Source organism: Bacillus rossius (assembly GCF_032445375.1).
Source record: "Bacillus rossius redtenbacheri isolate Brsri chromosome 4 unlocalized genomic scaffold, Brsri_v3 Brsri_v3_scf4_2, whole genome shotgun sequence".
Classification (NCBI taxonomy): Eukaryota; Metazoa; Arthropoda; class Insecta; order Phasmatodea; family Bacillidae; genus Bacillus; species Bacillus rossius.
The window spans coordinates 53573125-53600764 of record NW_026962011.1 but is presented as its reverse complement, the minus strand read 5'-3'; the positions used below and the strand labels follow the sequence as shown (position 1 = coordinate 53600764).

Sequence of the window (27640 nt, the reverse complement as noted above, 5' to 3'; positions counted from 1 at the left end):
TTTTTTGTATTGACAACTGTAGTAAAACTCTCTATTATAGACACTATGCTAACGCTTTCAGTCACAATGTTCCAATATATATTTTTTTTTCGATAGTTTATGTAGTAATAATTTTAAGTTACTATCTTTATACTATTAATGTAAGATGTATTATAATAAAATTACCCTTTTTTCATGGCCATAGAGTATGATGCCAACTAAAATGTAGGTAAACATTCAAAGATTCATTAACTCCATGTATCATTGAGATTATGAGTTGTCCACTTCAGTGTACGCATAGGATGAAATTATTATTGTGCAATATCTGCCTTAACGAAGGCACATTTCTAATATAAACACACAAAAAATTGTTATAGCGTATTTCGGTTCCCACCTCTCCCCCTTAATTAATGTTTACACGCAGTTCTAATGAGAGGGCCAAGTCAAAGCCAGTCATCGACCTTGCAAGTTCCCACCAGCGTGTGTGCTATTCCCACGCAGCTAAACGCACGTTCTAACCACAGCAAGGGTTAAAATTAGGAACTGAGGGAGGGGAAAAAAACAACATTTCTTCCAGAGTTATCGCTTGCGCTAATTGAAGAGTCACGTCACAATGCAACAGTGGTTTGGTTGGCGGCGCGGCGCTAACACGCAGGCGCAGACGGGACGGACGAAGGCAGCTCCAGGATTCAGCAGTCCTGAGTCACGCGGCCGAACGATTCCGTCTGAGTCCCACTGCACGAGTGAGGGAGGGGGGGGGGTGTTTGCACGCGCCCACACAAGGTGGAAAAGTGAGGCCTAAAGTTCGCTCGAGCAACTTGAGCGAAAGTTACTCTTATCGTGTGGAAAAGACGATAAAACTAGCATGGGCAAATAATTTGTCTTGCCCGCAAGCATTTCTAAAAGAGTAACAGCTACCTAGGATAAGTATATAACACGTCAATTACATTAAGCGAGTTTACTGGCTACTGGCCGGCGAATACACTCTTTGAGAATCAGTTCGCTCGATGTGATCATTCGCTCAACTCCTTTGGTCCAGCAAGTTGAAGACTGGTCGACTTATTCTTTAAATTTTTGACTACAGCGACAAAGCATACTGTTAGGTTTTAGGTTTATTATTGTTCTCAACTCATCTCACATAATGTGACCTTTCTTTTTGTCCTTAGTATAACAATACACCGTTGAACTGATAATTAATAAAAGTGAAAAAAAAAACTTGTAGTAATGCTTATTGGAAATTGTGAATTGATTGCACACTTGTTTATTTGTAAAAACTTTTTTTTTCGCCGTGGGTTAAAACACTTTAGCATTGACAGTATCTTTGTCTATTGTCGGCACGCGGCGTTCAGAATGTTTTGCGAAAAATTGCCCTGGCCCTAGCAATAGACACTACAAACGAACTCCCCATCATTGTCTCTGGAATGAACACTGTTCGCAGTAAGAGTGGGTGCACGCGCTTGTAGGCATGGGGCGAGTACAAGGGGTGGGGGTGGGGGGGAAGGGAGGCACAAGACGACCTCCTGAAACTAGAAAGCCCCTTACTGTGACAGCAATTGAAACTGTGAAACGGGGAAAATAAACGTAATCATAATACCACAACTACTTTTTTTTAATTATAAAAGTTTACCACCTACTGCAATATTGTAATATTTGTTTTTATTTTAATTACATGGATAATATTCGTGTAATGAAAATTAAATACGGCACGTAGCATAAAGTTACTAGTAGCACCCACGAGCATGCTTGTTTAAATGAGTGTTCATAAATTTCCTGAAAAACTTTCCGTAATTATGTAAATACGTAAAGAAATAAATAATTATTAATAATGAAGGTCAGCGGGTCTTCAGTTCTCGCCAGTGAAGTGCTATCCTCGGTAACCAGCTAATTCATGTTATGTTGCAAATACACATATAATATGAAACTTGGGACCCAAAATTTAACGTATAATTCTTTCAAATAATGCCGTGCATGATAAATACATGACAACTGAGTATGCAGAAGGCATTCAAAAGCTGGTGATACGCTACGAAAAATGTTTAAATTTGTATGGTGACTACATAGAAAAAAAGCTAAGGTATCATTAGAGACCTGAAAAATTCGCGGGTTCATTTCGTGTTATGCTAAAATTCTAATAATTATACCTTAGTGCTGCTTCTGCCATTGGTTCACTGTTAATCTGGAGGACTGAGGGCCAATTAGAGACCCTCACTCATAGAAGTGTCGAATCACAGGCCACCCAGTCGAGACGACACACAAGTCAGCAGCCAATGAACAGTTGGCATTTTCCCGAGTGTGTAGAGGATATTGGAGTCTATCCTGGAGTTCATTGAATCCGCGAATTTTTCAGGTCTCTAGGTATCATGTGTGATGTAAAATAAATTTTGCGGATTCATTACGTGTTATGCTAAAAGTCAAATAATTATACATTAGTGCTGCTTCTATCATTGGTTCACTGTTAATCTGGAGGACTGAGGGCCAATTAGAGACCCTCACTCCTAGAAATGTCGAATCACAGGCCACCCAGTCGAGACGACTCACAAGTCAACAGCCAATGAACAGTTGGCATTTTCCCGAGTGTGTAGAGGATATTGGAGTCTATCCTGGAGTTCATTGAATCCGCGAAATTCACGGGTCTCTAATTATAAGCCAATATCTGACAGCTCTCTGCTATCGACATAACCTTAGCGGCATGGCTTGACACTATAATATTGTTTTTACTAGTAATTAGTTAAATAATGTATTTTATTATGTTGCGATAAACATTTTCAGTTGTAATAGAAACTATCAAGCACTGGAGGTTTTGATTTTACAATAAATTTGTGCAACGATAGAAAAAAGTTTGAGGGGAAAGTTTTTTTTTCCGAGTATACAGTTGGTATCGCTCTACCGAAATAAAAACAATGTTGATACTACCAGGGGTGGCCACGTTTGCATGATTACGTGGTAATCGTGTGAACCCGATTTTTATTCAGCTCATCGCTTGAGCCATGTTGGTTAGACGCCCAAGACAGTGGCTGAGGTGGATTGATTGTCTACACCGTGGGAAAACTTTTAAATGAATGTTTTTGACGGAAGTGACCGTTTAACAACGGAGATACTAATTCAAACTTACTAAGTATCATACGACGTGGTCAAACACCATTTACGCAGTGTTTTGGGCGGAACAGTGTGGCGATGGCGAGGTGAAAAAACAAAGTGGCTTCAACTGCGTCACAGCATGCAGTCTCCTCACAGTTCCTAACTCCATGGATAACACTACACGTGTACTCCAGCATCTGCTGGACTGGTGCTGACAACACTGAAGGCTGCCCAGCATCGGCGTGTGGTTGGTTTGCCGAGAGCTAAACGCCATCACGCAGACATGCGCGCGCACGAAGCAGGCAATTTCGACCGGCAGCAGTCCAATTAGCAGGCGGCGAGCAGGTGACCGAGCACTATGACGGGGGGAGGGGGGGGAGAGACGGCCAGACGGCCGGGGAAAGGTTCACAAAGCCAGCAGCTGACAAACAACCGGAGTTGATTGGGTTTTCCCCGCTGCAGCTAACGCCTACAACGCGCTGTGGCCGCCGGCGCGCGAGGGTCAAGAGGGGGGAGGCATGCGCTGCAGTTAAAAACAAGAGAATGAGGAGGGACTAGACTGGCCTCTTCCGGCTGTCGCTCGAAGCGTCCCCGGCGCGTGGCGCGGGCAGGAAACACGCTACAGCGTATTCAGTTACAAACCAAGTGATTTTGGATGTTACACTGTAAGTCAAAGAAACCTCGTTAAAGGACAAAAAATTTGGATAAGCACACAGAAAACAAGCCAAAATCTTCCGATGTCGAAACAGCCATCACAGAAATTTCCGTGAAGGAAATTAGTAAAAAAAAATTACAGCACAGACAACGAAATAGTTGCAATGAGAACTGTACATAAAGACAAACAAGACAGACCACACAGCGATAATGTGGACAACATAGCCACAGCACAGAGGAACACAGGAGGCTTCCTAACACAAAACAGTTGCGACGTTTCGGGAACTGAGTTACCGTCCTCGGGCACCAACAGACTGTCCGTTATTGTGTTATTTTGTCCGTTATTGGCCGTTATGTCGTATGTCCAAAAAATAAAACATTCTAAATCAATCTTCTCCACTACAATAACTATTCAAAGAACGGAACAGACAAGTGTTTCCCGCAGTGAATAAAAAAAATTAGTTTTCCTTCTACAGTCCACCTGAAAAAAAAAAGTTATAATGAAGTTTAACGCTAATTCCTTGCAGAAACGTTGTTAACGTGTTAGTTTAGCACCACTAGCTACACGGTGGCATTTTTACGGTTATACCTAGCAAGCTACTTTCAAGCCATTAAAAAACTACTAGCCAATTAACATTTATACAGCCACTATTTATTTCGCTATCCAATTGCTAAAAAAAACACACACACGAAAGGGATAGAACTACTTTGTACCCCTGTTTGCTTTTAAATTATTTCTTTTTGTTGGTGGGAATGGCAGATTTTTTTAGGATTTCGGAGGCGGGAGGGAGATATATCTACCTACCCCTCCCCTTGTTTACGCCCCTGCCCAATACATATGGCGCCAATTGTGGGTTTTGCAGTTCCCGGTAAGTTAAAAGGCTATGCTTGGTGAACATAGAGAACAGTTACATTTTATTTGTATGTTTGAAATTCATGCCCAATGTCTTACCTCCTGTTTTTTTTTTTTAATTTAAAAACCATGCACCCCACGCTTTTTTTAAAATTAAATACATTATTTTCTTATTTACATTATTATTAATTTATTTTATAAAAAAATTTACACTATTCTTAATTCAAATTTATTAAAATTTATTTTCTATTTTTTAATTTGGTTTTCTATATAAAGCGTGTTTTTTAGTTTTTTAAGTTATTATTTATTTTCTACTTTTTATTTTGGTTTATTTATAAACGTGTTTTTTTTTCCTCAATTTCTTCCAGGTAAAAATCCTTAAACTGTAAGTTTTGCTCTCTATCCAAATATGTTTTTTGAAATATCATCTGTCAAACTTATCCATATTTTCCGTGTTTGATGTCTTTTATTTAATGATTTACTGACCTTGGTGTAGATTTGCAGGTTGGTGTTCGAGTGGAATTTCAAAAATCTGCTTATCAGATGTAGCTATTTAGGTAATGCATATGGTGTTTTTACAAATATAGATAATATTCTCTTCAAGAAAGTATATTGTTCACAATAATCATAACCCACTCTCACTGTTCATTTAATTCATAGAAAAGAGAGGGAGGGATTTAATTAAATGTCACAATATTTAGTAGGCTTTGTTTATATCGCGCCAAAGACAAACTGAAAGAAAAGAGTTCACACATGAGCGTAATGGTTTATATATATATATATATATATATATATATATATATATATATAAAATTTTACCAATAAATTGACAAAAATCTTATTTTGCAAATATATTAATGGAATTATCTTATCAAATTAGTGTATTGTCATCGGTCCTCGATAAATCTACAAAGTTTGAATGAAATCTGGTCGTTTAAAGTGGGTCAAAATCGCACCCCAAGGAGTCGGTTACAAACATACATACATACATACAAACAAACACAAACATACAAACAAACATACAGGTGAAGCTAATATAAAGCGTGTAAAAAGACTTATAGACTAAAGAGTTCAGCTTTATAAGTGTAATTTATTTTTGGTATGTGAACACAGATTTGAAATGTCAAAAGGACTTATCGACTTGTGAGACACACTTTATAAGTGTATTTAATGTTCGACTGGTGTGTTGTTTGTTCTTTCATTTTATTCAGGTGGAAAAAATATAATGGCAGAAGCAGATTAGAAATATTATCAAAGGCAATGTAGGGTTAAACCGCAAAAAAGAGACGTCAAAAAGTGCCAGTAAACGGATGTGAGCGTTCAGGGCGCGGAAAAAGGTTTTCTTTATTTTTCATTTGAGATAATACCCGCATTCTTACTATTGTCAATTATTAATTAATTTTAAATTTTAAAAAATACTAATGAATTATCTATATTTATACCTAATATGCAATAGTTTCACTCCTCCCGGGCAGGAGGGCACGAGCCTGCCGCTCACTTCCCCTCCCCCAGGTCCAGTAATAGCGGCCCGCCGCGCGCAACACGCTCACACGCTCACACGCTCACACGCGCGGCCATCAGTCCAGCCCCCCACCGCCGACGAGATGTGACCGCGGAGACTTGGAGGCTGCGGATGTTCCAGGCCCGTCCAGAGAAGGATCAGGGGGATCAGGGAGGGGGGCTCGGGCACGGCGATGTGTTTTAAGGGATGGGGTAACACTGATCAAATTAATCATTGTACGTTTATTTTCAAATAAAAAAATATGTCAATAGTAGTATGTAAATGTATTTCCTACGTCTGGAGTCGGAGTGTGGTATCTGTGTTGGTGTCCGCCATCTTGGATCGTGACGTCACGGTGGCCATATTGGATGCCTTGACCTTGGACTTTGCAAAAAATTCACCAAAATTTACCATTTTTAGGGGGATATCCGCAAAAAAATTAAAATTCAAGCATCCCATTTACAAGGGTAAAAATGTAAAAAATTAAAAAATTAGAAATTAGAAATGCCTTAGAAAACTTGCCTTTGAAAAAAGGAAAATTCCTCGTAGCTACCTAAATTACCCATCCTCTAGCGCCCTAAGCCACCAAGGTCATTTCCGCCATCTTTTTCGTCTGCTAAAGACCACCATATTGAAAATCCGAAATTATTATCAGAAAAAAGGGAAAAATTTTAAAATCCATAAAAAATAAAGTAATAACATTTTAATAAAAAAAAGTTATATTATTTTTAAAATTTTGGCGTCACGTTTACAATTTTGAAAATCTGTTATTATTATTCAAAAAAATTCCAAAAAGTTTCAATTTAATAAAAAAAAACAATTAAATAATGAGCTTCGGGTTTTTTTTTCTGAGAAAAATACTTGCACCTTCAATGTTCGCTGCACAACCTCTTCTCTACTTTCATCAGCTCTCGAGATGTTTCATCATAACACGCACTGATCTTGAGCAACTAGTGCCACGTTTTTATTATTAAAATGCTGCGAATACATTTTATATTATCACAGCGATTCCAGCAGTCACTGGAGTAGCAGCTAGACACAGGACAACACGAGAGAAGCTAACGTCACAATCTGGTACAGCAGCCGCGTTGATAAGACTCAGCACGAACAAAATAGTTGGTCCTGCTTAGTTTCGTAGTGGACATATAAAAACACCTAAAAGGTAAAAAAAAGTTTGGTTTGTGAGGGGCCCTCGACCCACGCTCTCCCTAAACCATATAATATCAAGGGAGGGGAGTTCTCCATGAACGCAACGCATGCAGAGTATACCATAAAAGAATATTTACACCAAATGTTCGCAGGACGAGTGGCAGTAAACGTAAAGTTACATTATTTTAATACAATTTTAGTTTCGTTTATTAGTAGCAAGTAAAACTTGTTACAGCCTTGGGTGGTGGTCAGTGTTCGTAGATGCTCTACAAGTGGCATCTGGGAACTGGTACCACTGGCTCGAGACGGACTAATACTAAGGTGGTGGTGGTGGTGGTGGTGGTGGTGGTAATGGAGGTTGTTGCGATGATGGTGGTGGTGGTGGTCGAGGCGCACGCACCTGCAGATGCATCATCTCGAAGACGACGAGCGCGTAGTTGAAGAAGAGCGTGCGGCCGCGCACCACGGCCAGGTTGGGGAACAGGCGGCCCACGGAGCGCAGGCCGGTCACGCGGTACAGCAGCAGGTAGTCTGTGATCTCGCGCAGCTCCGGGAAGGTCACGTTCTCGAGGCTCGCCTCGTCGGTGCGGTCCATCAGCAGGATGTGCACGAAGCCCTCCACCACGCGGCAGCCGCGCAGCCGCTCGAACGACTTGGCGTCGTTGCGCACGTCCACGCTCTGGCACACTGCGAACACAGGGGCCACCTGTATCCGCCTGCAGTACAAGTCTTCATTCTTTTATTTTACCATCTGTTAGTTTGAACACCTTACAATAGCGTATATTGACAGCATTATTACAGCTGTATTCATTCTGAAAGAAATGAATAATAATTCAATGCTAAACACAAATTATTATTTCATGGTAGAAACAATCTGTAGTAGTCGGTCCCTATTAATAACAAGGCTTTTCAATAAAGTATGTGCTATATTAAACGGCTGAAACAAATAAGGCTTTTTCTTCAGTTATGTCTCCTTAGAAGTAAACATTTAATATTATCATATGCTGTTTAATTTTTCCTTTACAAAATACAATGGATTTTATATATATTTTTAAAATTGTTATATTACATTATAGATATGGGTCTAAGACATTTGTGCTCAGTTAAGTATATCTGGCAACAGAGCGCACAGAAACAAGGTAAGCGCTAGTGACGGTAATGTTGCACTGGAAAGATAAAGTAAATGTCCATTATAATGCATACATAAAAAAAGGATGAGACTAGCTATAGGCAGGAAGTTGTTTATGTTAACGGGCGTTTACGCCACTGTTTATGCTGTGGTTTTTTTACTACTTTCAGTAATTTTTTTTTTAAATTTCACGAGTATGTATTTTTTGTGTAAAAGTGAAATCATGAAACTCATGCTTTATTTTCTACTTGTTATGAACATTTATGTTTTCAGCTGAAAGCTAGGTGTGCGCGCTAAACGCAGCTTTAGTTGTCAAAAGAGTAGTTGCCGGCTAAATAATAGTTTCTTGGCTATCACTTCACTCAAGCGGTAGTTGAGTGGTCAGATCACTCGCCTCTCAACAAGAACATCCGGTTTTTATTCCCGGCGGGGTAGATCCCCGATACTTCAAACTTGCCATGCGCCGATGTTGTGTTCATTTATTCCATCAACATTCCCATAGTCTCTGAAGTAAATTATTACATGTGAGTTCGCTTTTTTTTCTGAATGTATGTAATGGAAGTTACCTATACAATTGTATCAACTGTATCACCCTCAAGTTTATTTTGAAAAAAAAATAAAAAATTGGTTGTCTGTAAAGTCGGTTTACGGACGATAGTTTAACGTGACTTCATAACAAAACATTGATGAAATGATTGCATACTTTTATGAATAAAACTGAATCATTTTTATTGAATTATCACTATTTTGTATGGATACAAAGAAGGAGTGAAATGAAATCTACAATTTAATTGATAAATTTACTTTTATTTGCACTCATTAATTCAAATATGTTTATTACTTTAACGAAGCGATTATTTTAACTATAACTTTTATACGTGTTTGCTATTTAACTTCTTCCAATTTGTGTTAAGGATAGAACGATGATAGGAAAAGTAGGAAACGAATGGGAGTGTTTCAAGTTTAATGTGCCTCGAAAAAGTCAAATCGATGGTTGTTTCAATCGAATAGAAGAGAGATAGATGCGGCGCAAGCGTACAATGAGCGTAACGGGACACAGCGTAACGGGACAATGTGCGTAACGGGACACTTTTTTCGTGCGTGCAGCCGGCGTTCATCGATTTATTAGACGTTGTCACGTCAAAAAACAAATACATAGGAAAAAATACCATTTTACAAGCATTGCTTGTAACAAGATGAAATTTACTTACAACAAAATTATTAAGCACAAAAATAATCCAGATATACTTAAGAATAGCGATGATTAAAGTGTATATCATACCTTAGTCCGCATAAAATAATCCGAATTATCTAAATTTGTTAAGTTAAAATGACAGTATGGTCGTGTGTCCTTGTGATATCAGAAAACAATACGAAATGGAGAGAGTTCGAAATGTAATGGTTGTGGACGAGTAGAGGCCGCGCGAGAAGAGCCAGGCAGGATTCACGCGGCGACGCCAGTCAATGGAGTTCAAAATGATACGTAGTAGTTCCGCCCACGCCATCACGTGACCGCCCTGCAAATGAGCGTGACGCAACCAGCTCGTCGCGACAAGTGCGCGCGTTGCATACGCATCAGGGGCTACGCCACGTACAGCAAGCGGGCGGGAATAGCGGCACCGTTTGTAAAACCGCGCGGCAACCATTTCGCGTTTTGTGTTGGCGTGGTTCGCGTTATAAACAAAACATATATAGCATCTTTAAAACTAGAGAACTCGAAAAATGTTTCATTTCAGTGGTATTTTAGACATCACAATTATTGCATCACTCTCCGGTAAATAACATATTGGGCCACGCTCAGCGAATGTCGATTATACACGCCTTCTTGCTCAGTAGAGATGCTGCTACACTATTCTAACGGTTGAATCACCTTATCCCATTACATTGCTTCAGTTGTTTTTAAAAATACAACTAGTAAATTCTCACAAATTCTCAACCACAACCTAATGACGCAATAAAACTTCGAAACAATATCGATATGATCACCCTTCACAAACACCACGATTTCAACAAGCAGGCAATTAAGGGGGTAGTATCTTACATCATTGTGTGTGCTATTATTTTGTGTTTTTACAAAATATTATTAATAATATAATCACAGTTAAATGCTTATAGAATGCGTTTTTTATGAACAAGCAAATTTAATGTTTTAAGGAACTTAATAGCAAAATTTTATGTCAGTCCTTGCATGATTGAAAGCATTAAATACTGGGTTATGCAGTTTTTATTTGACCGTTTGTATGTAGCCTTCATTTTAAAAATTTATTTTTAGCTTATCATTCATAAATTAAAAATTAAGTTTGCCAAAAACCATCGATTTTCCACTCATTTAACTTTTCCCTGAACAAATGTAGGAAATATACCTAATCTATGGTAAAAAATTAATATTAGCTATATTTTAGAAACGCGGACGCCCCGCCCCGCCCCCCCCCCCTCCACCCCCCCCAAAAAAAATTTAAAAAAATACACTGTCGTATGAAAGCGCAAACACAAACATACTAAATGGTTGGCCACTAAAATATTTTCGATTTGTAACATTATTTTGAAGATCTGGCATAAAGTTAATATATTAATATTTGAAACATTGTAATAGTTTCAAGTCCACGTCAATATTGATTCTGCCATCTGGTAGAGGGATCGTGGGTACGTATTTAAACAATTGCGTCTAAATTTTAAATGACAGGTGGACCAACTGTACGTAACCAGATCGTGGAGTGGAGCATGGCGAGGGAGGGGGAAGAGCAGGGGTCTCCAAACTACGGCCCTCGAGCACCAGTCTTGTTCTACAGTGTGATGACCTAGCTAGGGCTAGGCCCTTGGGACTCCGTGGAGGAGTCAGTGTGGCACTCGGAGATCCCTGAGCTAGAGTGTAACGGCAGCGAGCTTGCCACGGTGCCAGTCGGAGGGGGAGAAGGGGGAGGGGGGAGGTTGACGACCCGAGTTGCAGTTCCCCCCTCCCACCCCCCACCACGTTCCAGTCGGGAAGCACCACCAGCAAGAACTGCAACCACGTGTGTCACAGTCTTCCGGGGGGAGGGGAGAGGTAGCTGACAGTATGAACTGTAACCGTCATCGCCATAGTCCCCCCCCCCCCCCCTCTGGCAAGGAATAAAGTACTTGAAAATAATTGTCACTTTTTTTTCCAACACCGCCGTCGGCCTCCTAGTGCGGAGTTCCGCGTCGAGCGACCACGCACAGAGTTGTGACGTGCGCTCCGGTACACGCGGGGTGCAGAACAACTCAGATATCACCTACATGGCGCCACGGGGTGAATTACTATGGCGTGACTGGGGCGTACAAGACGAGAAGATTCTGCAGTGGTTCGCCACTGCCTTCCGCGGTATAGAGTTGAAGGGACAGCGGCAAATACCTAAATCTGAACCTGGGGAGGTTCATTTTCTCGCAAGTGAATCACTTCCGACCGGGGACCTTCCTTGACTCGCCAACCAGACGCTCAAACGACTAAGTCGACCGCCAGACTCCAGTTGGAATTACAATAGCCCGTCGCCTCCGTCCGTCATCCGTCAGGCCATCACGTGACCTGCAGCCAATCGGATGGCACGAAAAAATTTGGACGGACGGACGGACGGACGGACGGACGGACGGACGGACGGACGGACGGACGGACGGACGGACGGACGGACGGACGGACGGACGGACGGACGGACGGACGGACGGACGGACGGACGGACGGACGGACGGACGGACGGACGGACGGACGGACGGACGGACGGACGGACGGACGGACGGACGGACGGACGGACGGACGGACGGACGGACGGACGGACGGACGGACGGACGGACGGACGGACGGACGGACGGACGGACGGACGGACGGACGGACGGACGGACGGACGGACGGACGGACGGACGGACGGACGGACGGACGGACGGACGGACGGACGGACGGACGGACGGACGGACGGACGGACGGACGGACGGACGGACGGACGGACGGACGGACGGACGGACGGACGGACGGACGGACGGACGGACGGACGGACGGACGGACGGACGGACGGACGGACGGACGGACGGACGGACGGACGGACGGACGGACGGACGGACGGACGGACGGACGGACGGACGGACGGACGGACGGACGGACGGACGGACGGACGGACGGACGGACGGACGGACGGACGGACGGACGGACGGACGGACGGACGGACGGACGGACGGACGGACGGACGGACGGACGGACGGACGGACGGACGGACGGACGGACGGACGGACGGACGGACGGACGGACGGACGGACGGATGGATGGATGGATGGATATCTATGGTTTGGTTACACCAATAGTCTTGTTACATGAATACAAGCCTGTGGAGTATGCATTTATTCGTTAAGATGGTTTGCATAAAACTGCCATTGTTAAAACCCAAGTCCAAAATATTCATTCACGACTCAGAATTTTTCCGAGGATGTGCAGTTAGGAAATACGTTATATTGTGAAAAGTACCGGTTATGGCGATTTTGTAAGGTTGAGTAAGACACGAATGTTTTGTGTAAACTTTCGCCACAAAGCCACAGATACGTTTTATGGTGTGACTATGTCCACCATCTGCAAACGATGAACTCTCAACACTTGTGTTTGCACCATGCTCGAAGCACACACCTTTTGTTTGTAAAGGGTTTGTTAAATCGATATACATAAAAAATTCACTTTTTTTTTCGAATCCGTCCAAAGAACTTTACAGTGCTTTCCATAACTGACCAAATAAAAACACTGTATTTTGTAAAATAAATAATAATTTTAAAAACAAATATTTTGAATTATTGCAATGATAGTTAAGTTTAAACTTGTGATCTACAGATGCTATTTGTACGAAACGTTTTAGATAGTTAAATTTAGACCTACCTTATAATATGATACACGGTATGCATAGTACAGTATGTTCACAAAAGAATGTTCCATGTATAAATTTTAATAGCATCGACTGTAGGCGTTGTAGAGTGTTGGTTCAAGGTCACAAAGAGTAACTCGAACAGTTCTAGTTAAACGCATGCGCGAGTACTGCTTTGTTGTTTTCTCGCTTGCAGCGCTACCTACGCAAAATGGCAACCCCTGAGCGTAAAGAGTTTTGTGTTCTGCAATTTGCTAAGAGTAAATCTGTAATTTCAGTTCAAAGTGCGTTTCGTTTAAAGTTTAATTGTAATCCCTCATGTGGCAAAAACATCCACTGATGGTATAGGCAATTCGAGACGACAGAGCTCTTATTCGCTTACCTCCAAGTTCACCTGACATAACGCCATTTATTTTTTTCCTTTGGGATTTTTTAAAGGTCGTGTCTACGTTCCGCCGAAGCCATGTGATTTTTCCAGAGTTGAGACACAGATTTGAAGAGGCTATTGGTTCCATTAATCCTGACTTGCTAACCAAAGTATGGGAATAATTGGACTTCAGATTGGATTGTGTGCCGTATAAAATAAAAGTGCACATATTTAAAATTTGTAAGAAAAACTAGGTTAGTTTACCTTCAATTTGATATAATATTTGTTGTAAATAGTCTAAATTAAACTGTTATATTATAATATTGGAACGGTAGCATTATTTTATAGACATCCTGTATTTACCCTAACAACCTACTACAAAATGTATCATGGAGTTTGATTTTACACATATAACAGTTATGCTTCCTTTACATATTTTTGCTTTAATCCATGATTTCTAATCCCATTATCTATGCTAGTAACATTTAACATAATATTCGTATTACATAATATTCGTAATAGTTCAAAATTTTTATATACATTTTCATTAATTTAAACATTAAAATCACGTGGTTGAAAAAATAATTTTACTAAAACAAAACAAACTATTCTGTTAAAAAAATATAGTAACTGTGTGTTTGTATATCCAGCTTTTTAATAGGCCGGTGAATGAAATATAGAAATAATTTTCCGATTAGCTGCAAGTATTTTCCCTTTGTTTTGATTACGATAACCGCCATTTTTTCTTTAAAACGACAGGAAATCTGAAATATCTGTAGCAAATGGTGTTTTTTTTAAGAAATGTGTCATTCGCGACAGCATGATTTGAATTCATAGTATAGTATGCTGTTAACAAACACACGCAACTTTCGGCTCGCATGTTTTTTGAGTTTATTTTTAATTACTAATACTAACATAATTTTTGTTCTACAGTCTTTACATGATTTATAATTTTTTTTTCCTCTCAGTAATAGAGGTAAGTATATGCTGTAATATTTTCATTGAAACATTAAGATAATTTTTTTGTTTCTCTCTCTTAAAACACGGGCAATTGCGAACCGACCTGGTACTGAATTTTGATCATGTCCGTATAAATGAAAAGGTACAAATGTGAATTCCTCTGGTAATCTTGCTATCCTGAGCCTCCTGAGTCGACCGGTAGGAACTAATATCACTTGAGACGCCGCGAACCACGAAGAAGGGAAAACGCGGGAGGGAAGACGTGGGTGGGTGTGGAGGGGGAAGAGGTAAATAAAATAAGATCCAAGTCCGGTGACGTCATCGGCCGGGTTCGCCTTGAACCGGAGCCCGGGCCCCGGCTGTAAACACTCCATGCAGCCGGGACCTGGGCCGATAAGATAAACAAGCTAGTCCTCCCCCCGCCTGCCCCTCGCCCAGCGGCTAGTGTGTCGCCCCGGCTCTTGCCCAATGCCGCGGGCATCAGGGGGGGGGGGGGGGGCTGCGACCCGCGGGCCGAAGTCCCGGAGCCCGAGGCCTTCCGGCTCCAGCGACCGCCAGCGCAACGACACACACACTTGTTGCTTTGCTTCTTTATAAAATATTCCTTTCTGGGAAACCAGTTGTCCACAAATAATTTGTAAAACTACAAAAAAATATATTTATAAAACATACCTCTGTACAACACATATACTGTTAGGTTTTTTTTGCATATATCTATATGTAATATATATGTGTGTGTGTGTGTGTGTGTGTGTGTGTGTGTGGGTGGGTGTGTGTGTGTGTACTTTTTAAACCATGGAAAAAAAAATAGAATATTCACTACTTAGACTTTTTTTAATGCTTTTAATGTGCGAATGTAATACTGGAAAGCTATTCAGGGAATGGTTTACAAACAACGTGTACTGTCGGAGGTACTGGGACCGCACACAGCATACATGCCCCGGTGAGAGTCCGAACCCTGTGTTACTGCGAACACTATTTTGAAGCGATGTGTTGTTTTCATGTGAATGTACAAATTAAGAAATATCTGTTTAATTTACATAAATATTCATATTCCATTAAAAAAAAAAAAGTGTACTTTGCAATTAAAGGGTATGGCGGAGACAAAGGTACCCCATTTTCTTTTTGATTTTTCATCAATATGCAGAACGCAATGGGAATCCCATACTGTATGTACATGCACTCTGATTAACCTTATGATCACAGATGGCTGAACAGTGCAGTAATGTTTCTGTGGTAAGACATGGTAGCAGACAAGACAAAATGGTAAGCCACAAAGTAGCTCAATTGTGATACCCATTCGGTTACCGTGGTTTTTCCCCCTTCAATTTCCTTGAATTATAACAATGAGTCAAGATAAATATTATCAAAATAAATAGCTAAATAACCAAACAAGTTATGGTCGTTGAAGATAATCACAAACGCGTTGGTATATATTAATTACGATACACCTTTATGTATCACCGGATCCACAATATTTACACTTTTGACAAGATGGCTACCGTGCATCCACACAGCGACGATGATCAGTGAATCAAGGAGAATCTAGAATCTGATCAAACAGTCCCTCAATGTTCCAGTGCATTCGCATTAGACTTCATCGTGTTAAACTTCCGTACATGGTTATAGTGAACTTCATTGCATTTTCGTTTCTTAGTAAAATTACGCCCTCAATGCGTCTAAAGATGTATAACTTCAAAAATGTAATACTGATTAGTAACGTTTTAACTTAAACACTTAGCTCTGTCAACATGAGCAGTTTCCTACCAACTGATTTATTCTAACTACTTTAGCGAAACTGAATTATTCAACCCATTAAGTTTAGAATTCCCGCCGATTCTTTTCCGTTGCAAGTTTTTCCCCTGTTTCAATGCTGTCAGTGAAGCTGCATATGAACAACGACATTCATTTATTTATTTATATTGTAAAAACCAAAAAGTTGTGCTTGTTATCTTTTGGGAAATTTAATATGTTTCAAAAGGGCAACCAAACTTGAAATTTACGGAGAAAAAAAAATTATTAATTATATGAACTAATAATCAAGTTATATTCCACAAAATTATAAAAAAAGTGTTTGTGAATATAAATTATTTGATCCCCCATCCCCGCTGTTTTGCAACTTTTTTAATATCACATAACTTTGCAAACGGAAGTATTTTCAAATACTTGAAAATCGTCACACAATATAATAAACCTCACCCTCAAAAACGAAAGAAAAATATTTCGTGTATGATACAAAACAGTCATAGATTGTATTTCCACGCGCACTAAAATCCCGCTTTTAAAATTGTAAATGTTGTAAACTACAGGGGTTTGCCGCTGCTACGAGCGCGCGGCGCAGTGCGAGGTAATCTGGGCGATCGGCCGTGGGCGACGTGGATCGCACGGCTTGCAGCGAAGCGGTGATAAGCGGGCGAATTTCTGTGTTAATTTTGATAAGTTAAAAGCACGGCAGGTAGTCCACCAGGGATGACCAACCTTTAAACAGTGAGGGCCGATTACAATAATTTAATAATCCAGTAGGCCAATTTGCATACTTTAATGGCATCTTAGTATAAATAACAAATACTAGGTAAAACAATTGTAAAAGTACAAATGTTTTAACAGTTACAAAAAATTATGCAAATTTGCGTCTTCTGGACAATATGTATTACAAAAACTTTTTTTTCTCGTATTAATACAAAACTTCTATAACTGTGGCGTACCACCACCACTATTCACATCATTAGAAAGCATTAGTTGGCCAAAATTGTTGGTCACAAAGGAAAGTTCTGCACAATATACGGCCGAAATAGGTATCTCTCCCGGTCATCCCAGCCATATGATTGAAAAAATACAGACTCGAGAACGTACAGCAGAGTGAAAACACGAACACACTGAGAACAAGACAATATCAGCTGATGATGAACGTTACATGCCTAAGACAACACAAATAATTCCGTAATAAAGTTATCCAGGCCACGACAATTACAGTGGGGTGACAAGGACGAGTCATGTAACATATCACATCAGCTGATATTGGCTTGCTCTGCCTGTATTTACGTATTCATCTTTATTGACCATTATTGAGGGTTCTTCTATGAGGTTAAATTAGAAGCCCAAATACAAAATGAGCAGAAGTTACTAAAACATACTTCAAGAGAAAATTATATTGTTCGAATTGTCTGAATTTTGAAATTAGATCGATAAACTGAATGTAAGATCGTTTATCGTGATTGCATTCTAACACATAATTATTTTGAAAGCTGCTGGGTTATAATATTTATTATATGAGCTATTTCACTGTTTTATTTATTGCATTAAAGTGCTCATGTTTTAAGCAATATATTAATAAAACGATTAATTATAGTACTAATTAATATTTTTTCCATAAATATAGTTCGCATTTCTCTCTTTGCAAAAGAGAATTACCAGCGAAAAATTTTAAAATTTTAACTTGTTAACTGAAAGAAACCTTTGTAATCTTCGCAAAAGAGATATTAAGTTTTTTTATAACCTAGGTTATAACTTATGCGTTTCAATTCTTTTCATTATTATTCCACTTGCAGTGTTTAAAAACAATTCTGCCTTCTATTAAGAAAGAACAATAAAAATGCAAAAACCAAACGTTACTTCTGAGATAGCATTTTTTTTTTTAACCAACTGTAGTTTTTCATACGAAATTTAGACGCCAAGAAGCCCATAATTCTGTGTTGCTAAGACTTTAACATTAAATTTTAATTGGGTAACAACAGTGCTTAGAGAATATCAACTTATGGATAGCGTTGTTAAAATTAGATGAAAGTTAAGGCTAGTGTTGTTGAATGGCGAAAGTAACTGAATGGACCCTCATATTATTTTCATCCACTTACAGTATATCCCACGATCGATTGCGCCCATTTGATATGTAACTTAATTATGGTTTTTATTTTGACAGTTGAATATTTTCCCCTTAGTTTTGAAAAAAAAAATACTGGTACATAAATCGTTGGAAACGTGATACTAAAAAAAACTAAGTACTTTATTTTATTAATGCAATAATCGGTTTGCAATGACAGCACGCCTAACATTAATCCATAAAAAAGTGCATTCGTTCACGGGCTACACTATTGCAACGACCAATCTCACCCACGTTCACTCAGTTTAGCACACAAAATATTTTCACTGTGTTTTACTCTTCCATCAGTGGAAAGTGAAATGTTTCTGTGAATTAACACGTAATCCCATAAATTTCAAAACGGTGAGATATGACATTTCATCGTAAACTTGTGGGGTGAAAAAAAAAACTGCACAACTTCAATTACTGAAATCAGTCGTTTATTCGAATGTAGATTACTTTTATACGGATTCACTGGTAATCGGGCGGGGCGCGAACCCGGGTCATCCGGAATGAGAGTCTAAAATCTTCTTATCACTGCGCCACCTCGCTCTGTTTGTGTGAAACAGAGGACCGACGCAACGGGCCCCAAAAGAAGACGTTCGTTGTGTTTCTCTGAAGTTGGAAGCGCCTAGCTAGAGGAGCTCTTCAAACGACGCTGTGCAGTCGACTATTCTAGTGTTATTGCACTTCGGATTTAAAAAAATGTTTTTGTACGTAAATTGGAGGGATAGTTTCATGATGGTTAATTTCCTAAGCCGACTGAAGATGTGTCCTTCGCGCAGCTAAGCATTTTGCAGTAAATAAAAGATAGTAATTTTGTAAAAATAAAAAAATATATATAAGTGAAGAAGCCGCCGAGCCGCTATGCCAGCTTCAGGCCGTCCAGGCCTGGACAGCGGGACGACTTCACGTAACAAGTACATCATTCCTGCATAATAATAAAAGATATAAATTGGCCAGGCAGGAAGGAGTTGTTCGCCAGTTGGGCACCCCTGGCTAGACAGTGGAGCCGGGAGGCTGCGGAGGCGATGACGCGCGGACGTCACGCACGCCTCGGGGCGTTGAGCAATGGCGCCGGCGCCCCCCCCCCCCCCCCCAGGGCCGGGGCAAAGATCCCGCGCCAGAGCGAGACGTGCCGCCGCGGCCTTCGGAGACCAACACCCGGCCGAGGGGTTCCCAGGCGCCCGCAGTTCGCTTGCGAGAATCGGGCAGCCAAGTTTCCCGAGTACAGTCAAAACTGCTTTTTTCCTCAACACTTTTAACGAAACCAGGAAAGAAAACTACGCAAAAAAAAACATGTACCAAAGGAAATACTAAACACAGAGCGACACGACAAGTATAAAAATCTGTTAACTTTAAAAAGAAATAGAAAAAAATTGGTAGTCTGTAAAGTCGGTTTACAACGGTTTACGTCATAACAAAACATTGATTTTTATTAAATTATCACTATTTTGTATTAATATACAAAGAAGGAGTGAAATGAAATCTACAATTTAAAAGATAAATTTTCTTTTATTTGCACTCATTAATTTAAATATGTTTATTACTTTAACGAAGAGATTATTTTAACTATAACTTTAATACTTGTTTGCTATTTAACTTCTTCCTATCTGTGTTATTCTGTTAAGGATAGGACGATGATAGGAAAATTAGGAAACGAATGGGAGTGTTTCAAGTTTAATTTACCTCGAAAAAGTCAAATCGATGGTTGTTCCAATCGAGTGGAAGAGAGATAGATGCGGCGCAAGCGTACAATGAGCGTAACTGGATACAGCGTAACGGGACAATGTGCGATACGGGACACTTTTTGGTGCGTGCAGCCGGTGTTCATAGATTTATTAGACGTTGTCACGTCAAAAAAAGGAAACGTTACTACCGTAAAGGTCATGAGTCATAAGTCTCCATTAAAAAATGGTGAAAGAGGTGAGCAATGTTTATTTTAAACATTGTGTCATATGATGCTACAGTTACAAGATATGTTCCACATGCATCCCTTTCATGTGGCCACACAAAGACAGTCGCTCTTACAAATTGTGACGAACACGAGATATCGTTTCTCCTGCATTTGTGGAGTCAGTACTTCCACGAAGACATCGTGAGCAAAGCGATGTAGCTGAAGGAGGACCTGAGTTCGAATCCGGACCATCCATCCTGTTTCACTGTTCTCAGTGGTTTCCTCCAGGAAAATGTTGGGATGGGTTCCTTACCCAGTTTCCATGACTCGGGTCGTGGGAGACCGTCTCTAAAGCCTGCCCCACACGACACACATTTCCTTAGCAGTTTTCATGTAATTTTTATGCTAGCGCGCCTGCTCCCGTGTGGGTAACATTTCAGCACCCTTCCAAGGGGTCTGGCTCTGGGTATAAAAGTTTTCATAACCGAAGTCTTAGCCAAAACCGTAATAGAATGTGTTCTATTTTTCTGCTATACCCACGAGCTGGAGCCGTCAAGATGGCGGACCCACGTGTTGCAATATAACCCCGTATATAGTCTGTATTGTCAACATTAAGGGACGTAACAAATGTAATGGTATGCCAAATGAAACTTTATAATAGTAAAACTACTATGGAATATATTTGTTAAGCTGAAATTGCCACAGAAAGAAGTAATCGGAAATTTTAAAATACGTTATGAAAATACGTTGCATTCTATATTACCCATTATCTCCTACTACATTCGTAGAAGTTGCGGTAGCGTAGTGGCGAAGGGCACGATGGCAGCGGTAGAAAGGTGATTTTGAATGTGGTTCGAATCCTCATCAGTCCAATTTTTTTTTTAGTTTTTTTTAAATAACAGATAATTAAATTGTACATACTGTGCTTTCTGCAAATATAAATTATTAGAATTAATTTATGATATAATATTATTAACTACATTTAGGTGTCTCAGTCCATTGATTTTATTCATAGTACTACGTACCTAGATTTATTTTTACTTTTAAAAAAGTAAAGTAAAATCACATGTTCACAAATAATTTAAACCAAAAGTTAATTTTATAATTAAAACGCCAACGTTTATTAAGAAACGAGTGTCCATAAATTAATAATGAATAAACTGATACTTCATAGCGACACACCTGTGAGGGTAAAAAAAAAACATGCAAAATGTTTTTCTTCACCTAAGATTTAAATTTATTACGCGGTATGTGCGTGTTTATTTGTCTCACTGGGTTACAAAAATATTAGTTACAATTCCTCTAATTATGTAGTTAAATATATAAGTAATCAATAAATATTATATATAACATATATGAATCGGTAGCATTTTTTTACTATTACAATGAAATTAGCTTGATTAACTGTATAATAAAATTAATATTAGAATTTAAACCGTACATAAACTACATTTAGTAAACCCAATGTCCCTTGTATCATTTAAATTTATATATTTTTAGATTTTGAAATTAACCTACAACTTAAAAATATATTTGTAATTCCAAAATTGCTCTTAATTTGTTTTTAAATACTAAACCAATTTTGTTATTTATTTTCAAATGAAAAATATAAGATAAAATATCAAATAATATTTCCGCAAGTTACATAATTTTTAACACAAACAGGTGTAACTTTCACTTTTTTTTCAGTATTTTGATAAGTTGACTTCAACATGTTTATCCTCCCCTGATATGTTTGCTTTGGTCGGCAACTGCGTTGGCTGGTTTTCTGTTAGCATTCTAGGTATCGTGTGTATGGAGTTAAGAAATCTTTCTGCGGTTCTGCTATACAAATTTTTATGAAAATTTTTATACCCATGGATATAACAGAAGTTATAGCAGAAAATGGGCATCGTGTGGGGTGGGCTTAAGGACCTCGACGAAGAACTGCTATACAAAAGAAACAGGGCTCCGTCTCCGGGCACACATACGGCGTGCACAGCTTCAGAACAAACAGCGCGGTTTGAAATGCTCTGTTTACGAAAGTCATTTAACAATGCGCTGAGGGCGGATGGGTAGCTCTGTTTCCGTATTTTATTGGTGAACTGTACTTTTAGAATAGTGAAAATGGCTAAAACAAGTGTTCTCAGTTTATTTTTTTAGACATGAAACAACCGTAGATTATTAAAAGCTTCACTTCAACAAGACTACGGTAACTACTTAACGTTTGCTTCATCTTCGGGGGTAAATAAAATGTTATTTTTATGAGTGACCAAATATTCTTGGTTAAAATTGTTTTACTTGCCAGTCACTGTCATGGTTCTCACTACAAAGGCTCATTCTTCTGACAGCTGGGTTATGAATAAAACGTTACTTCTTATAGTTCCATTTTTGAAATATTGCAAACAAAACAAAACAAAAAATATTTTATCTGGAATCATGTATACACGCACATGCATGCGCGCGCGTTTTTAAGTGAAACTTCATGGACTCGTGTAGTTCTCCGTCGGCGCATTAACTGCGCTGTAGATGGCTCTCGGTAAGTAACGGATAGCATTAATCTGACACGAGTTCGCGATTTAAGGTGTTTGGTGTTAATGCTGGTCGAGTACGGTCACAGGTTTGGGAATCATGTGTGCGCAGCTGAAAGGTTTCACAACAGCCGATTGCAACAAGAGGAACAAAGATGGCGCGCAGGTCGCAATGCCGTCACGACCTGCCGGCTGCCCGGCTGAAGAGAACCACAGGCAGCCCCGCGCGGCTGGCAGCTGTCGCGCGGTCGCTCCGGGCACGAGTAGCGCGCAGCTGCCAGCCGGCTGGCCTCGCCTTACACTTACAACTACCACTTTCTTAGTCATGCATTTTATTAATATTCATTGCCCGTATTAATAAACCGGGAATTTATTATTAACTAGCGACCCTAATATCGCTTTTAATTGTGAATAATCAAAAATCTAAAAAAAAAAATAGAAAAATCTAATTTTGTTTTAATTTGTATTGATAAAAATACACAAAATTGACAAAAAAATATGTTGATCCGATCGCTACCAAACTTCACATGTTCACCTGCTAGGCTAATCTGAAGATTGCCAAAAAAAATATTCATCACAATAGGTCCAGAAATTTTGGAGTCCATAAGCAACATACATATATATAGTTGTATATACTAGTTGTATCGGAATAAAAATCAAATCAATTTTTTAAAAGATCGCAGGCTTCGCGGCCATTCTCTGAAGTAGCTCGCTTCTGGGCTGTAGCCTCGTCCCAGGCGAATATATCACAACTGTAACCTGATGACGGCGACACTGCAATGTCGACCAAAACGTCGGTGATATATTTGCCTTGGATGCGGCTACAACTCAGAAGCCAAGCTACTTCAATTTTTCTTTATTAACTCAAGTTCCGCAGTGACAGAGCGCTGTCTTACCAGCGAACTTCAGAATCGGGATTCTGACGTGGCCGACAACACCAGACCACACTGGCACCTGGAAAATGACATCACAAATCCAAGATGGTCGCCGACGCGTATGATAATGACACAGTCGTAATCCGCTCCCACCCTCGAGTTAATATGACACCATAATTAAAAGGGTCCGACGTTTTAAGAATCCACCGATGCCAGGCAACGCCCATCACGAAAAATGCGAACCAAACCAAGACCCTTCACAAGTTGACTATCAAAGAACCGTTCACAGCGAACTTAAATGGACAGTTACAGGATATGTTCCACATCCTTCCCCCCTTTTCAAAAGTGGGGAAAAAATTCAAACAAGGGGCAAGAAGCTGTAGTTAGAGAACATTTTGTAACTAATCCGCCAAAGTTGAAAAAAAAAATCTTAATACATTATGTACTTATTTTTTATGGTTTATTATTGTATGGTACCATGGACCCTGTTAATCCCCTAAGAAAGAGTCCTTAACCTCGTCAATCCTATTGCATGAAGCATTTACTACTCAACCTATTTTAAAGATGGCAAAGGCAACGTCGACCAAAGCTTCGGTGTATTATACAACTTCCGACACGAAATATATTTATAAGCCTATAATAAACTCTGTTTGTTGTAAAATTACAAAAAAAAGTTTAAATGACTTAATAAAAAGTCATAATAGGCCTCGGTACCTTTCGAAGTAGAAAATAAAAAAATAAAATCTCTCATTCGGCATATTGGATAATTGCATTTTATTTTTGTTATTTTTGGTTACAAATTCAACAGGGGTTTCATTACAGGCTTAGAAGCATTGTATATATTGTTTCGTTACAAATTTGGTCCCAATAATATAATATGCTACACGTTGTATATATGTAAAAAGTAAAGCTTTTATTCATAATTACATCTGCCCCCTTTCTGATCATGCCACATCACTCACTCAGAAACGCACACATTTTTAGGGGGAGGGGGATAGAACAAAACTGCCCGCTGTTTGCTTTCAAGTTCTTTCCATTTTGTAAGTGGGAATGATAGATTTTGATAGATTTCTTAGAATTTGGCTGATTGATAGGGGTGAAGGGGGCTGGAAGGAAAGAATGGGTACGCCCCTCCACTCATTATAAAGTCATGTTGTGTGTTTCCACAAGAAGCTGACAAGCGCGGCGGTGGCGGTGACCCCCGCCCCCGCGTGCGGGCGGCGGCAGGTGGCGCGGCAAGTGGGGCGGGGGGCGGCGGGGGGCGGCGGGACAAGCCCGCATGAGGGGTGGCATTCCGCGGCGCGCGCGGTGCGTTCACTTCTTGCTGGATCTGCGAGGGGCTCGCGTTCCGCAAGATTCTGGTCCGGCCACCCCTATTTACTTTCAATTTCCTTCAAATGTGCTGCTGAGCTTAACATGACACCAAGCTGAACAGGTCCAACGTTCTAAGATTTCAAGATGGCCGCCAACAATGTCTTCACGAAAACTAGTCCAGAACCATCGCGCTCCCCCTACTCACCACCTGCGTCATTTTAAGGGGTTTCCCTCTACACTTATTCTGATGGCTCACGTGAATTTGTTCCGGGGCCACAAATTTTCTCACCAGATATTTACTAAACGTTATTTTCGAGCTGTAAAATGTCCCGAAAACGGATCGTAATAATGAATTCTTGCATAACATTTTACAGCTCCTACGTAAGTATCCGTTGATAAAATTAGAAACAAAACAATGTACAATAACAATATTGTGTGGAATTTTCAGGGAAAATACCTTAAAATAACAGAAATGACAACAAATTAAATAAACAACATCTGTACTCGGTGTTTAATGCCTGACAATTATTCTGAAAGCATACATTTTAGCCATTTTTAAGCTTTTAAAAATATAGTTTTAAAACGAAATACAGAAACTGATCATCCTTTCTCAGCGAATTCTTAAAATGATTTTCGTAAACAGACCCCACTAAAGATATCTTGAAGTTGTTATTAAATCACATGTTTGTTTCTGAAGCTCTTCAAACCGCATGTGTGACCAGGTAGGCGGGGCCCTTAACAAATGACCACAATAAACATGTATTCTGGGATGACGACAGAACTCCCGTGTCACTGCTCGGTATCGTCAGGAGCGATAGCGAGCCGGAGGAATTCGTGCTTATCTGTCGAGACCATCGGAGATATCACCTTTGTTATTTACGACTTGCGGCTGGCGCGCCGCCCGCTCAAGTGTTGTTTTTAGCCGGGCGTCTGTCTGGCTGTCTAGCCGTGTTGTGGTCCGGAGGAGAGACGAATGGCTGGCCCGGACTCGGGCCGCGGCCACGTTTCAAGCCGGTGTTCAAGTCAACATCCAATCCAGCAGCTCGTGTGAACAAGGCCGTAGGTTCCATTCAAACATCCCGGCGTGACTCTAAATTACTAGTAGATACGTTAGTTTTCTGGAGAAGAATTTTGGGGAAAATTTCCCTGTAATATATGTACTGGAAGATTTTCTTCAAAATCGGTACATTCTCGAACTAGTAATTCTTTCACAGTTACACACCCAAATAAATTTTATCAAATATTTGTATACAAACAGAAGCCAATAAAACGTTATTTTGTTCTTTCTTTGCCACCACATGGCTCAATTAACATTAAAGAGTATGGCAGGATCCATGCTACCCTCTACCAATTGATAAGAAATATTTTTTTTTCAAACAGTACGTACCAATGTACAGAAAATAAATAATGGTATAATTATATCACACTTTCTTAAATTATGTAAATATGTGGTGGTAATAGAGGAAAAAACTGGAAAATGTTTCGCGAAATAATGTGGCTTAATTTTTATATTCACATCTCTAATTACTAGCAACGAGTATCAGAGGGGTTCTGAGCCCTCGATAATATTACAGGTCCCGTCGCGTATACGTGCCTTTTGTACGAGTCACTGCAATAATAATAATAATAATAATAATAATAATAATAATAATAATAATAATACCACGCAAACCTTCGTGTTGAAACTTTGTTTTAATAATTTAATCTCCATGTAGCCTACTATTGTCATATTTGTAGTTACTTTTATACCTGATCGTGAGTGTGCAAGACGTGAGCATGCGCGTTTCATTGAGATGAGATGAGCTCTCCAATAAATCACACATACATATCTACTCTCGACAGCTATCGCTGTGTAAGTTCGGAAATAAAAAGTATCTCTAAAAATTCATTCACGAGTAATATGCTTAGTTTTGAAAATTGCTTTGAATCTTTTTTACTTTTATTTTAAAATTAAATACTGCAATGAAACTTGATCTTGACAATGACAATTTTTGGAATAACTTTATTTCGAAGTTTAATCTGAGTGTTGGGTCAAGGGGCTCCTTCGAAATGTGGTTTTAATATATATTAAATAATATACACCTTGATTTAGAAACAAATTACAATAGGTTAATTAAAATTAATAAAATTCTATGGACAAAAAATATTAACATTCCTTAAGTTCTCTTATTATAACATGGATTGTTACAAAACTCAATACATTTTTAACGATATTTCTACCACCATTACTGCCAAATCAGCATGTGTTCTAAAATTAGCAGTGTTTACTTACCAAGATGTAGGAAAAGCCTGCTGCATTTTAATTTTAAACATCACATGTATTCACCACTGTAATACCTTTAACATAAAATTATTTTGTGGAAACTGGACTTCGTGTCTATGGAACGCACTAAGAATGTAATACCCATCGTTATGACTAATATGTACTCTTTTTGTAAATAAGTCGTTCAATACGTCACAATGATTTTATTGGGGATCATAAAAAATTAACACATTACTCAATTCGGATAATCCCGTTGTAGTTTGAATTAAAAATTAAATTAGTAATAATGACAACGACTGAGAAACTCGTACATGCATGAGAATTCTGAGCTTCTACTCACCTTTAAGCCAGTGCTGCAGGTTCCTGAGCACTGACTTTTTATTTATTTATTTTTTAAATGGGACA

At 39.5% G+C, this 27640-nt stretch overlaps 1 protein-coding gene across 2 annotated transcripts in view; it reads right to left on the bottom strand.

The window, feature by feature from the left end:
- Positions 1 to 27640, bottom strand: part of LOC134542368 (insulin-like receptor) — a 291737-nt gene that overhangs the window by 107255 nt on the left and 156842 nt on the right. For both annotated transcript variants that reach the window (XM_063386544.1, XM_063386545.1), the window contains one exon: positions 7615 to 7901. In XM_063386544.1, the coding sequence (XP_063242614.1) occupies positions 7615 to 7901 (287 nt within the window). The remainder of the gene's footprint in view (positions 1 to 7614; positions 7902 to 27640) is intronic.